The sequence below is a fragment of the Marmota flaviventris genome, chromosome 6 (genome assembly GCF_047511675.1).
Source record: "Marmota flaviventris isolate mMarFla1 chromosome 6, mMarFla1.hap1, whole genome shotgun sequence".
Taxonomy (NCBI): Eukaryota; Metazoa; Chordata; class Mammalia; order Rodentia; family Sciuridae; genus Marmota; species Marmota flaviventris.
In genome coordinates this window covers 45701063-45713144 of record NC_092503.1, presented here as the reverse complement: position 1 = coordinate 45713144, position 12082 = coordinate 45701063, and the positions used below count along the sequence as shown (strand labels likewise).

The 12082-nt window shown below is 38.0% G+C and overlaps 1 protein-coding gene across 3 annotated transcripts in view; it reads right to left on the bottom strand.

Moving 5' to 3' along the window:
- The window catches only part of Ros1 (ROS proto-oncogene 1, receptor tyrosine kinase), a 124072-nt gene that overhangs the window by 95633 nt on the left and 16357 nt on the right, over window positions 1–12082 (bottom strand). For all 3 annotated transcript variants that reach the window (XM_034637013.2, XM_027953037.2, XM_027953036.2), the window contains 3 exons: window positions 10782–10842; window positions 7231–7379; window positions 6051–6189 (listed from right to left, as the gene is read on the bottom strand). In XM_034637013.2, the coding sequence (XP_034492904.2) occupies window positions 6051–6189; window positions 7231–7379; window positions 10782–10842 (349 nt within the window). The remainder of the gene's footprint in view (window positions 1–6050; window positions 6190–7230; window positions 7380–10781; window positions 10843–12082) is intronic.

Sequence of the window (12082 nt, the reverse complement as noted above, 5' to 3'; positions counted from 1 at the left end):
AAAACTCTCTAGAGACCTAAATGTATTGAATCCAGGATGAAACCAAGTTAAGAAGGAGAAGAGAATCTGAACAAACTAGAGTCAATGATTAACATGAATTGAAAAAAAAAAAAAAAAGGTCCTGGGATCTTTCACTCCTGTTGCTGTAGTCACACTGGTTTCAGCTGAAGATGTGGATTCAGATAGGCCAGAATTGGACCAGTCTACTTCACTCTTGTGGCCATCAGCTCTGGTGATCCAGACAATACCTTCCTTATCCCCTCAAAGTCCCTGAGAAACCAGGTGACTTGGCCACAACAGTGCCCCCACCCTTGCCAAGAATAAAAGCACGAATTAGATGATTAAACATTCATTCACAAATATCTTCATAACACTCTGTGGCTCTATGCATTCATTCACATTTGTGAACAGAAAAGAAGGAATCATCTCTCACTGAATTAGAATCAAACTGTCAAAAAGAAACCTAACCCATTAGGGTCATTATGCCCGGATACGATCTGTTCCACTTCAGGCAAGTTAAATGCCACCAACATGGCATAATAATGTATAATAGTTCAAATGCCTCCACAACAAATCCCCCAAGAAAGGGTGGCATTCCTTGTCTAACCACCATCCTCCTAATTAAGGAATTGTCTCCTAAAAGGCCCCAGTTAAAGGCAAAAACAATCTAAAAATCACACAATTCTCATAGCTGTAAGAGAATAGGACTAGAAGACAATGAACACAGAACAGATAAGTTTCTAAGTTTTGATGTGGCTAGAAAAGTGAGGGAGAATCTTAAACATGAGATGCTCTGCATGGAAAAGATCCACACCAGGTGTGGAAGACTTGGAGGGAACATGGGTTATCGTTTCCAAAAGAAAGGCGGAGAAATGGAAAGCGAAATTGGTCTTCTTCATTACTTTAGCTTGACCAGCCATGAGTCCTGAACCATGGTAGCTCTCCAACTCTAGAAAATGTTTCAGCAATTTTGGAGTACATGAGGCGTTGCTTGGAGCAGGGAAGAATCCATGTATTACATTCTGATCTGGAACTTTACAAACATGGCCCTAGACCAATGTCTACTGTTCTAAGCAGAGATGGTCAGAGAATAATCAGCACAGCAGCCACACAAACCCTGAGACTTAATAAGCAAGAACAGGGCTCTCATCAGGGAAGGCAGGGATGCCCCAACCAATTTCATCAGCTGCCCAGCTCTGCTGAAATCCAAGACCAAGCTCCACTTGAGGCTCTCTGGACACAGTCATATCTCTGGGACTGAGAGCCAGGGTGCCCATGCATCCTGAAACAAGTCTTCCTGAGCTGCCTCAGCTAACTCTAATGTATCAAACAAGTCTCCCTGAGTGTGTGCCCTAGCGTCGCTCACTGCAAGGCTTCAAGGCTGGAATCCCTTCCCTGGTAGAGAAGTCAGATATTCAAAAAAAGAAATCAAAAAATACACCCATATACATACTGTTTCTTTAAACTTGTCTTTGATGAAATGTTAAAAATATTAGAATAGCCTCCCAGTTGGTCTCAACTTTCCAATCCCCCTTATCCCCTCAATTCATTCTATGTAGTTGCCAAAATTCTTTTTTTAAAGACCATATAAAGCAATTACTCCTCTGCTTTAAAGCCTTCCATAACCCCCAACTGCTTTCTAAATAAAGCTTTCCATTCAATGTTTTTGGAATCTGGACTTAGTCTCTTTCCCACTGTTATTCTGTTTCTCTTCCTGTATCCTATGGTTCAAGTAGATGGAATACTCACTTTTCCCCCTGATGCCTTAGAATTCAATCTCTATAACTCTACTCATATAGTCAGCTGGGTCTTACCTAATGTTCAAATCAACAAATGAAAACCTCTTCCAGAAAAATTTCTTTGATATTTTGTTCTAGAAATATCTCCCTCCTCTGAATTTCCACAGGAATTTGTCAGTGCTTCTGATTAAAATGATTTTTATTAAGAGTTATTTTATTTCAGGGTCATTTAAGCATGTGCTTGATCTCCCCTGTAAGAGAGTAAGCTACTTAAAGACAGAATCAGATCTATGCACATATAGATACCCCATAAATATATTTTAAATGTGACAACAGCAGCATTTATTTAGAACCAGTTGGGGCTGGGGTTGTGGCTCAGCGGTAGAGTGCTTGCCTTGCATGTGTGAGGCACTGGGTTCCACCCTCAGCAACACATAAATAAATAAATAAACAAACAAATAAAGGTATTGTGTTATGTACAACTAAAAAAAGAAATTTAAAAAAAAGAACTAGTGTTGCTTTAAGAACATAGGAGCACTCCAAAGAGAACAGTTTAGTTAAACTACATTTTGACAGAGCAATATTCTAAACAAAGTTGGGAAAAATAATCAGGCAGAAAAGATAAGTTTGGTTACTTTCCAGAGATAATGAAACTGTGTCATTAATAACCCTCATTTCTGAAACACTTTATCACTTAGTTATGAGACCATGAGCTCCAGAGTTTCTTCCTCCTTACTGGCTTTGGTCTTCCTCTTCTTGACCTTGTTGCCAAATATTGGGATGCTCCAGGGTTAAAACTTGGCCCTTTCCTCTTTTCAACATATATTTATTCTTAGCCTATAACCTCCAGGCCCATGGTTTGAAATCACATCTATATGTGCATGAAATATACATTGGTATTTTGGGTATCTCTAACCTACCCCCTGAGTTCCAAGTTCACACATTTAATTGCATCTTTGGCCACTCCATTTGAATGTCTGATAGGCATCTCAAATTTTACTTGATCAAAACAGGCATTTGATTTTCCCTAGAAAAGCTGTCCCCGCACCAGTCTTCCCTCCATCTAAGCCACATGGTTCTCAGGCTGCTAAGCGCGCATCCGGCCTTCTGGTCCAAGCTAGGAAGCGGTCCCAGAATCACGAAGCAGCAGAGTGGCAACCTTGGTGTGTTGGAACACAGGCAGAAAGCACCACTTGTGCTCATGTGGAACCTGCCAAGCAGGTATGGTGATCCTGAGGCCCTGGGAACCAAGGTACACTGACTTGTCACCCTTCGGTGACTAGGCCTGGGCATGGTACCTCTCCTGGAGAAGCCCACTCCTTGCACCTCTATAGCCAGGGCCTGCAAACAGATCATCAGGACCTCAACCTCCCCCTTCCTGAGGGTAGAAAATGGAAGTGGGCAGACCTGAATGGAAGTTGGGATTCAAGAATTGACCGATAGCATTAATAATTTTCCAAACCCAAATTAGCTTAAGTTGGGACCAAAAGCAGTGACTCAAGTGCTATATAAACCCCTAGACTAGCACACTCAGGGGGAAAAAACCTGCTCTTGAGTTCTCTTCCTGTTTCTATTCTTCAACAAATCCTACTCTTACACTAACTCATCCTGGTCTGTGGATTTCTCTCTTCGAATTCACAACACAACAACCCTGAAAGAAGGATTTGATGGTGAGCTCCTGGGGTCTGCTGCAACCCTGGAGAGAATAGCCCACCATTAAGAGCTGCAACACTTCTCAGCCAGAGGCCTGTGCCTTACTCAGACCCCACCTTCGAGCAGAAGAGAGAAACTCCAGTCTCACCTGCTGGGAGAAGCAGGGAATTAAGTTACATCTCAAAACTTCATCAGTAGTTTCAAAGTTTCATCACTAAATGGCAATACCCAGGTGTTCAGAAAAAGGACTCTAAGTTATGGAGATTGATCCTCCATCCTCCTCACCAAATCCATTCTTCAACTCCATCAGCTCTATCTTCAAAATATATGGCAAATTTTTCCACCACCTCCATCATGACCACCCTAGTCAGAGCCACCATCCTGACTTGCTTGGACTGTTCCCTCCTCCCTTGGCCTATCTCCACCCACCAGTCTCCATGCAACTGCCAGAATGAAAATTTTAAAACTTGAATCAATCCTAATCCCCTAGTTTAACACTCTCCAAAGACTTGCTGTCACACTTAGAATAAAAGCTACAGTATTTATGACAGACTATGTGGCCCCACGTGACCAGGCCTCTGACTACCCTGTTGTATCTCATCTCCTTCTCTCCATCTTACCCACTGCCTTCCAGCCTCATCAGTCATTCCTCAAATAAACTCAGCTCATTTCCAACACTGCTCCTTGGTCCTTGCTCTTCCTTCTTTCTGGGAAACTCATTCCTGGGTATCTGCATAGCTTCTTGCCTCTTGTTATTTAAAGCCCTGAATAAATGTCATTTCCATAGAGGCCTTCCCTGACTACCTTTTCATCCAAACTAGGTCTCCTCCTCAGACATTCTTTATCACTTATCCTATATTATTTTTCTTTTTAGTCCTTACTCCTACGCAAAATTATACTGTATTGGTTGAGATATTTCCTTATTCCTCCTGCCATACCTATTTGAATCTTGTGTAAATACTCCTGTCTCTTACCCACCCTAGTTCTCCTTACAGAGAAACACGAGTTCCTATTCATTGGTAACAGCCATTGCTGTCAGGTGGAGGTAATAATTCAGAGATTTTTTTTTTCTTTTTGGTACCAGGGATTGAACTCAGGGGCACTCCACCACTGAGCTACATCTCCAGCCCTATTTTGTATTTTATTTAGAGACAGGGTCTCACTGAGTTGCTTAGTGCCTCACTTTTGCTGAAGCTGGCTTGGAACCTGTGATCCTCCTGCCTCAGCCTCCTGAGCTGCTGGGATTACAGGCATGCACCACTACACCCAGCAAGTCCAGAGATCTTGAAAGAAATGTTTTGGTTTCTTTATCCTTTCCTGTCTAACAAAATCAGCAAGAGGCAGCAATTAGTCAGCTTCACACAGTCAAACTTTCCCTTCTAAAGTCTAAGCTGGGTCTAAGCAGGTTGTTAGCAATTCATCCACTTTTTTTTATGCTAAGCTACATCATCCAACTTAGACTTTATCAGAAATAATGATGATATTCCTGCACCCATCCACAGACATATATGCATTATCTTTCATTAGTTGAGAACTCAGGAAGAAGGATGCTATTTATTGAATTCTCTCACAAAGTCAATAAATACGTTTGCTTAATTGCTTCTCTGCCTTCTCCAGTAGCTGGATTGTAAATCTTTCAAGTATTTGGACTTCAGCTGCTTTGGTTCCTAGAACAATAACTGAGATGTAATAGGTGTTTGAAGAAAATTTGTAGAATGAATGAAAAGAATAACTGATCTTCCTCTGATGACATTAAAATTATAGTACCCAAATAACCAACTTCTGAGGGGAAAAAAATAAGCAAGGAGCTTAATCTTTTCAGATATAATTGCTACACAGCCCCCCAAAATACTATAACCTAAGTAACAGAAAGACTAAAAAATATCTCAAGACATAAATATAAAACCAAACACTTCTTAACACCCCATGGGCCACTGTAACAGCCACCTACTAGGTCTGCCTGCTTCTACCTACCCCAACTGTCCATTCTCCATACTGCCTTTCAAAATGTAAGAGAGGTCACGTCAGATCACATCACTCCTCTGTTCAAAAACCAACAGCAATCTCTTTCCACAGTCTTTACAAAGGTCTCTGAAGCTGACTGATATTCTACCCCTCCAACTCTGTGACCTTATCTGTTATTCCTGCACCTTCTTCACTTTCATCCAGCCATGCTGGGTGCTTGGCTGTCCTTTGAAATGGCCAGGGATACCCTTGCCCTAAAGCCTCTGTATGGCCATTTCCTGCCTGGATTGCTGTGTATCTAACGTCTTCTTGACTGACTCCCTGGACTCCTTTGTTCAAATTTAACCCTCCCACCCCCAACTCAATGAGCCTTTTTCTTACCACCTTATTTAATACTGGAACAGCCTCCCCCTCTCCCAATCCCACATTTCTAATCCTCTAAAGCACAAACTCTGGTCAAATGTTTATTTTATGATAGTACACAGTACCATGCTATTTTATAATATCTTCATCTTATTTATTGTATATTACAGAAAATATTGCTCTTATACCAAACTGTTAGTCCTATCAGATCAGGGGTCATTGTTCTGATCACAAAGGAATAGATTTATTTTATTATTCAAAATAAAAACAAATTAAACCAAAGCTTCGGAATAATGTCCTTATTCCATAAACAATGTATGCGTGTCATACCTCCGTAAGGATGTGTCCTGTAACTGGGACTTGGGGGAGAATACAACTGCAGCTGGGCTGTGAAGATCCAAACCACTCGAAAAATATATTCAGTGAAAGGATGCAGGGACTCTACCTCATAAGAGAGCTTGGACACAGCCTAGACCCATAAGAGATCAATAATCAGCATTTATTATATCACCACCATACAATGTGATTTAAGAGAACAGGTTAATTTGTAGAAGTTGGATGGTCTGTTGGATATTGGGCCACCTAGATCCTGCCAGATGGGATGAAACAGAGGGCTGGAGCTTAGAGAACTTAGAACCAATCTGCAAATTCACACAGAAATTGTCTTCTGAGAATATGGATTCAATTATTTGGCACTTTCTTCAAAAATTTACATAAATATTTCTGTATTATTAAACTTGGTGTTGTGGGACTATTTTTTTCTGAACTTTCCCATGGTTTTATTTTAAAAAGACAGTTTTGAATGGTTATGATAGACAGCATTTGTAAATTGAAACAAGTGCCTGTGAAAATCTTTCTCCTGCCCTTGATCCTAGATGTAGTCATTTAGGAGGCATGGTCCGATAATGACCAATGAAATAATTGCTTATGTGATTCTGGGCTGAAGGAATTTAATATGTGGCCAACATTATATATTCCTCATAAAATAAAGGGTTTACAGAGTAGCCAAATTTGAAGCTCATCTACTCCAACCACTTATGCTTAAATCTTTTCTAGAATGCATTAGCACCTATATGTAATCTCCCCTTATTCATGGGGAGACTACATTTAAGACCACAGAATATACCTAAATCCTCAGAGAGTACCAAACTCTATATACAAATACTGTAATATAAATACTGTGAGAGTTCATCTGGTAACCTAGGCAGCTACTAAAGGAATAACAGATGGGTATATGCTGAACAAAGGGATGGCTTACTTCCCAGGGGAACGGAGCAGGAATCCATGAAATTTCATCATGCTACTCAGAATGATGTGCAATTTAAAACTTAACAATTCTTTATTTCTGAAATTTTTCATGTAATATTTTTGGAACATCACTGACTGCGGATAACTTAAACTTCATAAATAAAATTTACAGATGGAAGGGGAACTACTATAATTAGATGTAATATTTTGGCACTTGAATAATTTGGAGTTTTTATTTAGATACAAAGGCAGTTTTGCATACCTCAGTGTAGGTCCAGCTTCCTGGAAGTTGCTCATATTTCCACTGAATGATGTATTTTACTCCAGAAATGTTAGCAGATTTCCATCGTAACGTCACACTATGGTTTCCAATGGAAGAAGCAAAGGGTGCTGTAGGAAGGTCTGTATTTTCTGGGGAGAAAACAAAGTTTCACTCACCATATACTCCTGTCCATCAAAGCAGAAGAATATAGGAATGTTTAATCCAGTGTTATCAGCATTCTCCTGATCCAGTCACTCACCTGAACAATAAGTGGTGTACATTTTCAAGACAGTCTTCCCTTCTTTTAAAAGGCAACTTGAAGTGTTCTGAGACCGTCCAATTTTCTCTTATTTTACCACTTTCTTAGTAGCAAGAATGGGAGGTACCAAAAACATGTCATAGCACAGCAGAACCATCTACTGCCAAGGATATATACCCCAAGGCAGTTTTTAAATTTTATACTATAATTTTGCTGTTACTACGCATCTTGTCAACAAAATTTTTATATATACAGAGTTACTACATTTATGGAAAAGGACTCTACATTCCACTGTTTTGCATTATAAAACATTTCATGATTTCTAAACATTTAGACAAATTACAATATGTAGGATACATTTAATGGATGCAACTTGCCAGGCACTGTACCAGCGGTTAGATTCCTGCATGGTAAGTACCACTGGGATGAAATTTTTTTATATATATTTTTAGTTGCCAATGGATTTTTTACTTTATTTGTTTATTTATATGTGGTGCTGAGGATCAAACCCAGGGCCTCACACATGCCAGGCAAGGGCTCTACCACTGAGCCACAACCACAGTCCTGGGATGAAATTCCTTTACTTTACTTTTTTTCAATTTATCCAAAATTGTGATGAATTTCCTGCTTCAACTTTGTTATAGAAAAAAAAATCACTACTTTGTTTGAGAAAGCCTGGTAGGTTTGGTAAGAAGTTTAAAATTCTTAAATACAAATCCCGAGACTAACAATCTTTCTTTGAAAATTCTTATCCCTACAGGTAATGGATATAGACTAATTAAAATCCATACTCTCCAATCAAAAAAAAAATTAAAGACATTTTCATCTGAGGGGCCAGTTCACAAAAAGGTCTAGCATAACCCTTCTCCTGCTTCATCTACTTGTGGTTCATTTTTGGGGTATGAAAGCTGTATAAGCAAAGCACACTCCTCATCCGCAAGCCTGTAATGGTCAAACACTGAATAACAAGGATTGGCAGGTGCTACAGATAACTTGAAGAGGATTTCAGTAATGGAGTTATCAGCAGACAAAGAAGGAAAACTGGAAGCATCAGAAATCACAAACAGGGTATAGGAACCAGAGTTATGTAAGTATAAGTAAATTTAATTTTACAGCTAAATAGAGACGTAACGTGTCAAAGTTTTGTGATACATATGAAAAATCAGAGGGAAGGAAAGTTTATTCTAAAATACCAAGGCAAGAGTGATTCAAATGAAAAAGCAAAGCTGACTGTTACACACTACTTTCATTAAGTGGAAGTCATAACAGCATGACTGCAGTCAGAACCGGGTTGTAATTCCTGCTATGTCTCTCACTAGCTTTAGGCCACCAAGAACGTGTTTAAACATTACTCCTCAATTTTCTCATCTGTCAAATGAGGTTATTTATAGTATTTATTCATCTGAAGACTAAAGGAGCTAATATTTATAAATTAATGAGAATAGTACCTGGCTCATAAATACTTAATAAAAAATAGCTATTGCTATTTTGATGGATTGTTAGCTATTTTCCCCCAAATGAGAAAGTATCTAAAATTGTGATGTGCTAGAGACAAACAGAGTCTTAGATGCATAGTCTTAGGTCATCATAACAAACTAAAGATACAGTCTCTAAGCTTAAATGCTTTTATTTACATTCGGTACATTTTATTTGTTAGTCACGCATAGAAATTGATCAACAGCCCATGAGAAATTAAATAAAGCATTGATTATACTTGTATTCTAATGGAATTAGATAATTAAATTGGTAATATAATTTTAGAATGTAAGAAAAAGGTATAAATCAAAGGTTCCAGCTTTCTCATGTCTGGAATTCTTAGCATCACAGTAATTTTTTTAGACTCTTTGGATCAAATAACTACCTAATAGTTCCATTTATTAAGTAGTGTTAACAATAAATGTGTATGTCCTAACAACTTAATAGATGCTTTAAAAATAATACATATATTGATGGGCAAAATCATATATTTATTTCATCCTTACATAAAAACTACTTCGTAATAATACATCTGTGTGCCCTTTGGGCACTACACAGCTTCTCTAGTCTTATAATCTGATTAGGTATCTCCATCCTTATTCCTGTTTCATGTTGAGTTTCCTGTGGTATTTGCTTGTTACTCCAGAAATTACCCAAAACCCCAGCATTGCAAAGAGATAACGTCATGGAAAGGACTTCAGTGCAACGTGTTGTTTATGTCATGAACTTCCCCTAATCAACAGATCCATCAGTGTCCAACAGATGTTGACCATCCTTACATTTCTCTCGTGTCTGAATATACCCTAAGGCTCCTTACAGAGGCCCCTGTGGTGCCCTGGGGCATTTCAACATACAGTTTTAAAACCACAAAAATATAAATTTGACCTACAGCTAACTTTCACAACACAGAAGGAAAAACATGTTTTAATGTGTCCACTGTCTCTCCACAGAAACATTAAAGTGGGGTTTTTTGTTTGGTTTGGTTTGGTTTGGTTTGGTTTGGTGGGACACTAAATGAAGACAACTAGGTGACAACATCCTTTTGATTTCCATCAGCCAAAATGTAAGGAAGAAATCAGTGAAACAAGGGCTTCAACATATGGAAGAGCCAAGCATGCCCCACAATGGAGGGAACTGTCTCTCAATGGGAGGAGACCCCAGTGATTTTTGCAAAAGATAACTGCTAACATCCAGGCTATGACTTATCAAAGCATTGGCCCTTCAGAAACCAATGGAGATTTAACACATTATGGCCAAGCCACTCACAAACACTCAGTCTACTTTGAAATCAAGCAGAGAGAGATGATGTACACCCAAATTTTCTACTTACTCAAAATCTAACACTGAGAAGTATAGCTTCTATACATTTCACAAATTCCTAGTGCCTTTTAAGGGAGCCATGCACATATTGGGTACTCAACTGAATAACTGTTAGCAGAATAATGTAATGCACATTGAATAAATAATCCTATACTTTTAGATATTAAAACTATGGCATTTTCTAAATCAAATCTGCTCAGAATATACATTTCTCCCTCACTAAGATAGAAGGGACTATGTATACTGATCATGAGGGCAAAATCTGGTCCTAAACATAAGTCATGTGCCACATTTCCCACTATGTCTGGAAGAAGAGTCTTGCTAAGTCTCAGAATGTTCTCAACTTTTGAAATAATTTAATTTTCTCTATAAATATATTTTTATGCTACTGAGATGTATAAGTCTTGATATTTTAAGAAGCTTTTCACTATACTTTGATAATAGCAAGTCACTAATTGGTATAGATGCGAAATAATGGTCAAGTGCATTTTCTTACCCAGTACTTCCTCTTCATATGCACCTTCTGCACTACTGCAACCAACTTCACAGAACTCTCTCTATGGAAGACAGGTAGGACACAATTCAGTACAGTCTTTGTGCTGGTTTTGCTAATAAACTTCGAATTTGAATTCTGAGGACCTGTGTATCTTTATAGCAACTATTTCAACTGTAATAAAGTTCCCTCTTGCTAGTGAAATTAGATCAGTCCTTTCAGACTGTTTTTGAACATATTCCACAGTAAAAATAATAATAAAGAATAAAATTTTTTAAAAATCACTTAACAAAACAACCTAGGATACATATACATACTGAAAAGATTCTTAAAACTAACTTACTTTCCCCCATTTTAGCAGTTTTATTGAGATATATTCACATACCATAAAACTCACCCATTAAGAGCATAGTTTCAGTGGCTTTTAGTGTTATTTACAGAGTTGTGCAATCACCACCACAACATAATTTTAAAACATTTAAATCAACCCCAAAAGAAACCTTATACCTATAAGTGTTATATATTCAATTCTATTCCATTTTATTCTGTTTCATTGTTTAATGTGACTCTTGATTTGCTGAATTGATTTTATGACCCTCTAATGGATCCTACTCTACAGTTTGAAAAAGCACTAAGCTTGACAATGCAATTATATGTATGCCACCCTGGTCAAAGTTGTATGAACTAGAAACCTAAAATTCTAGCCTAAAATGATGCTTATAGATTGCCTATTTCTCATGTTGTCCATGTTCTCCTTGGAAAAATTAAAAACTGACATTTATATAAAAATTTTATAATTGCTAAAGATTTTAATGGATAGCTTAATACCAATGTTAAATTTTAAGATCTACTACATAATGATGATTAACATCTTATCTCATTAATCAAAAACAGAGTATGGATCTGATGAAAGAACACAAATCTGCAACTTTTAACAGATGCATTAACATTAGCTACAGAAAAAAGAAAAAGAACTTGGAGAAAGAGTACACATCATAAAAGCACAATGCAATCATGATCAATCTTCCTGCTTGCCTTCAATTTATAATTATTCCTAGGACAACATGCTATTGTTTCTCATGCTGATAGTGGAAACTGTGGCACACTATATTTACCCTGAAAAGAAGGGCTGTAACTTGTAAATACTAACTTTTCAATGTTTGATTTGTGCACTGAAAGGAAGTGGAGTCTGATAAGCCCAGGTTTGCTTAGTTAAGGATTAATTTAAATACCTTGGTTTGGGCTCAGGATGATTTAACTTAAAAGTTTAGTGTACTTTCACATCCTGTTTGCAAATTTCAGTA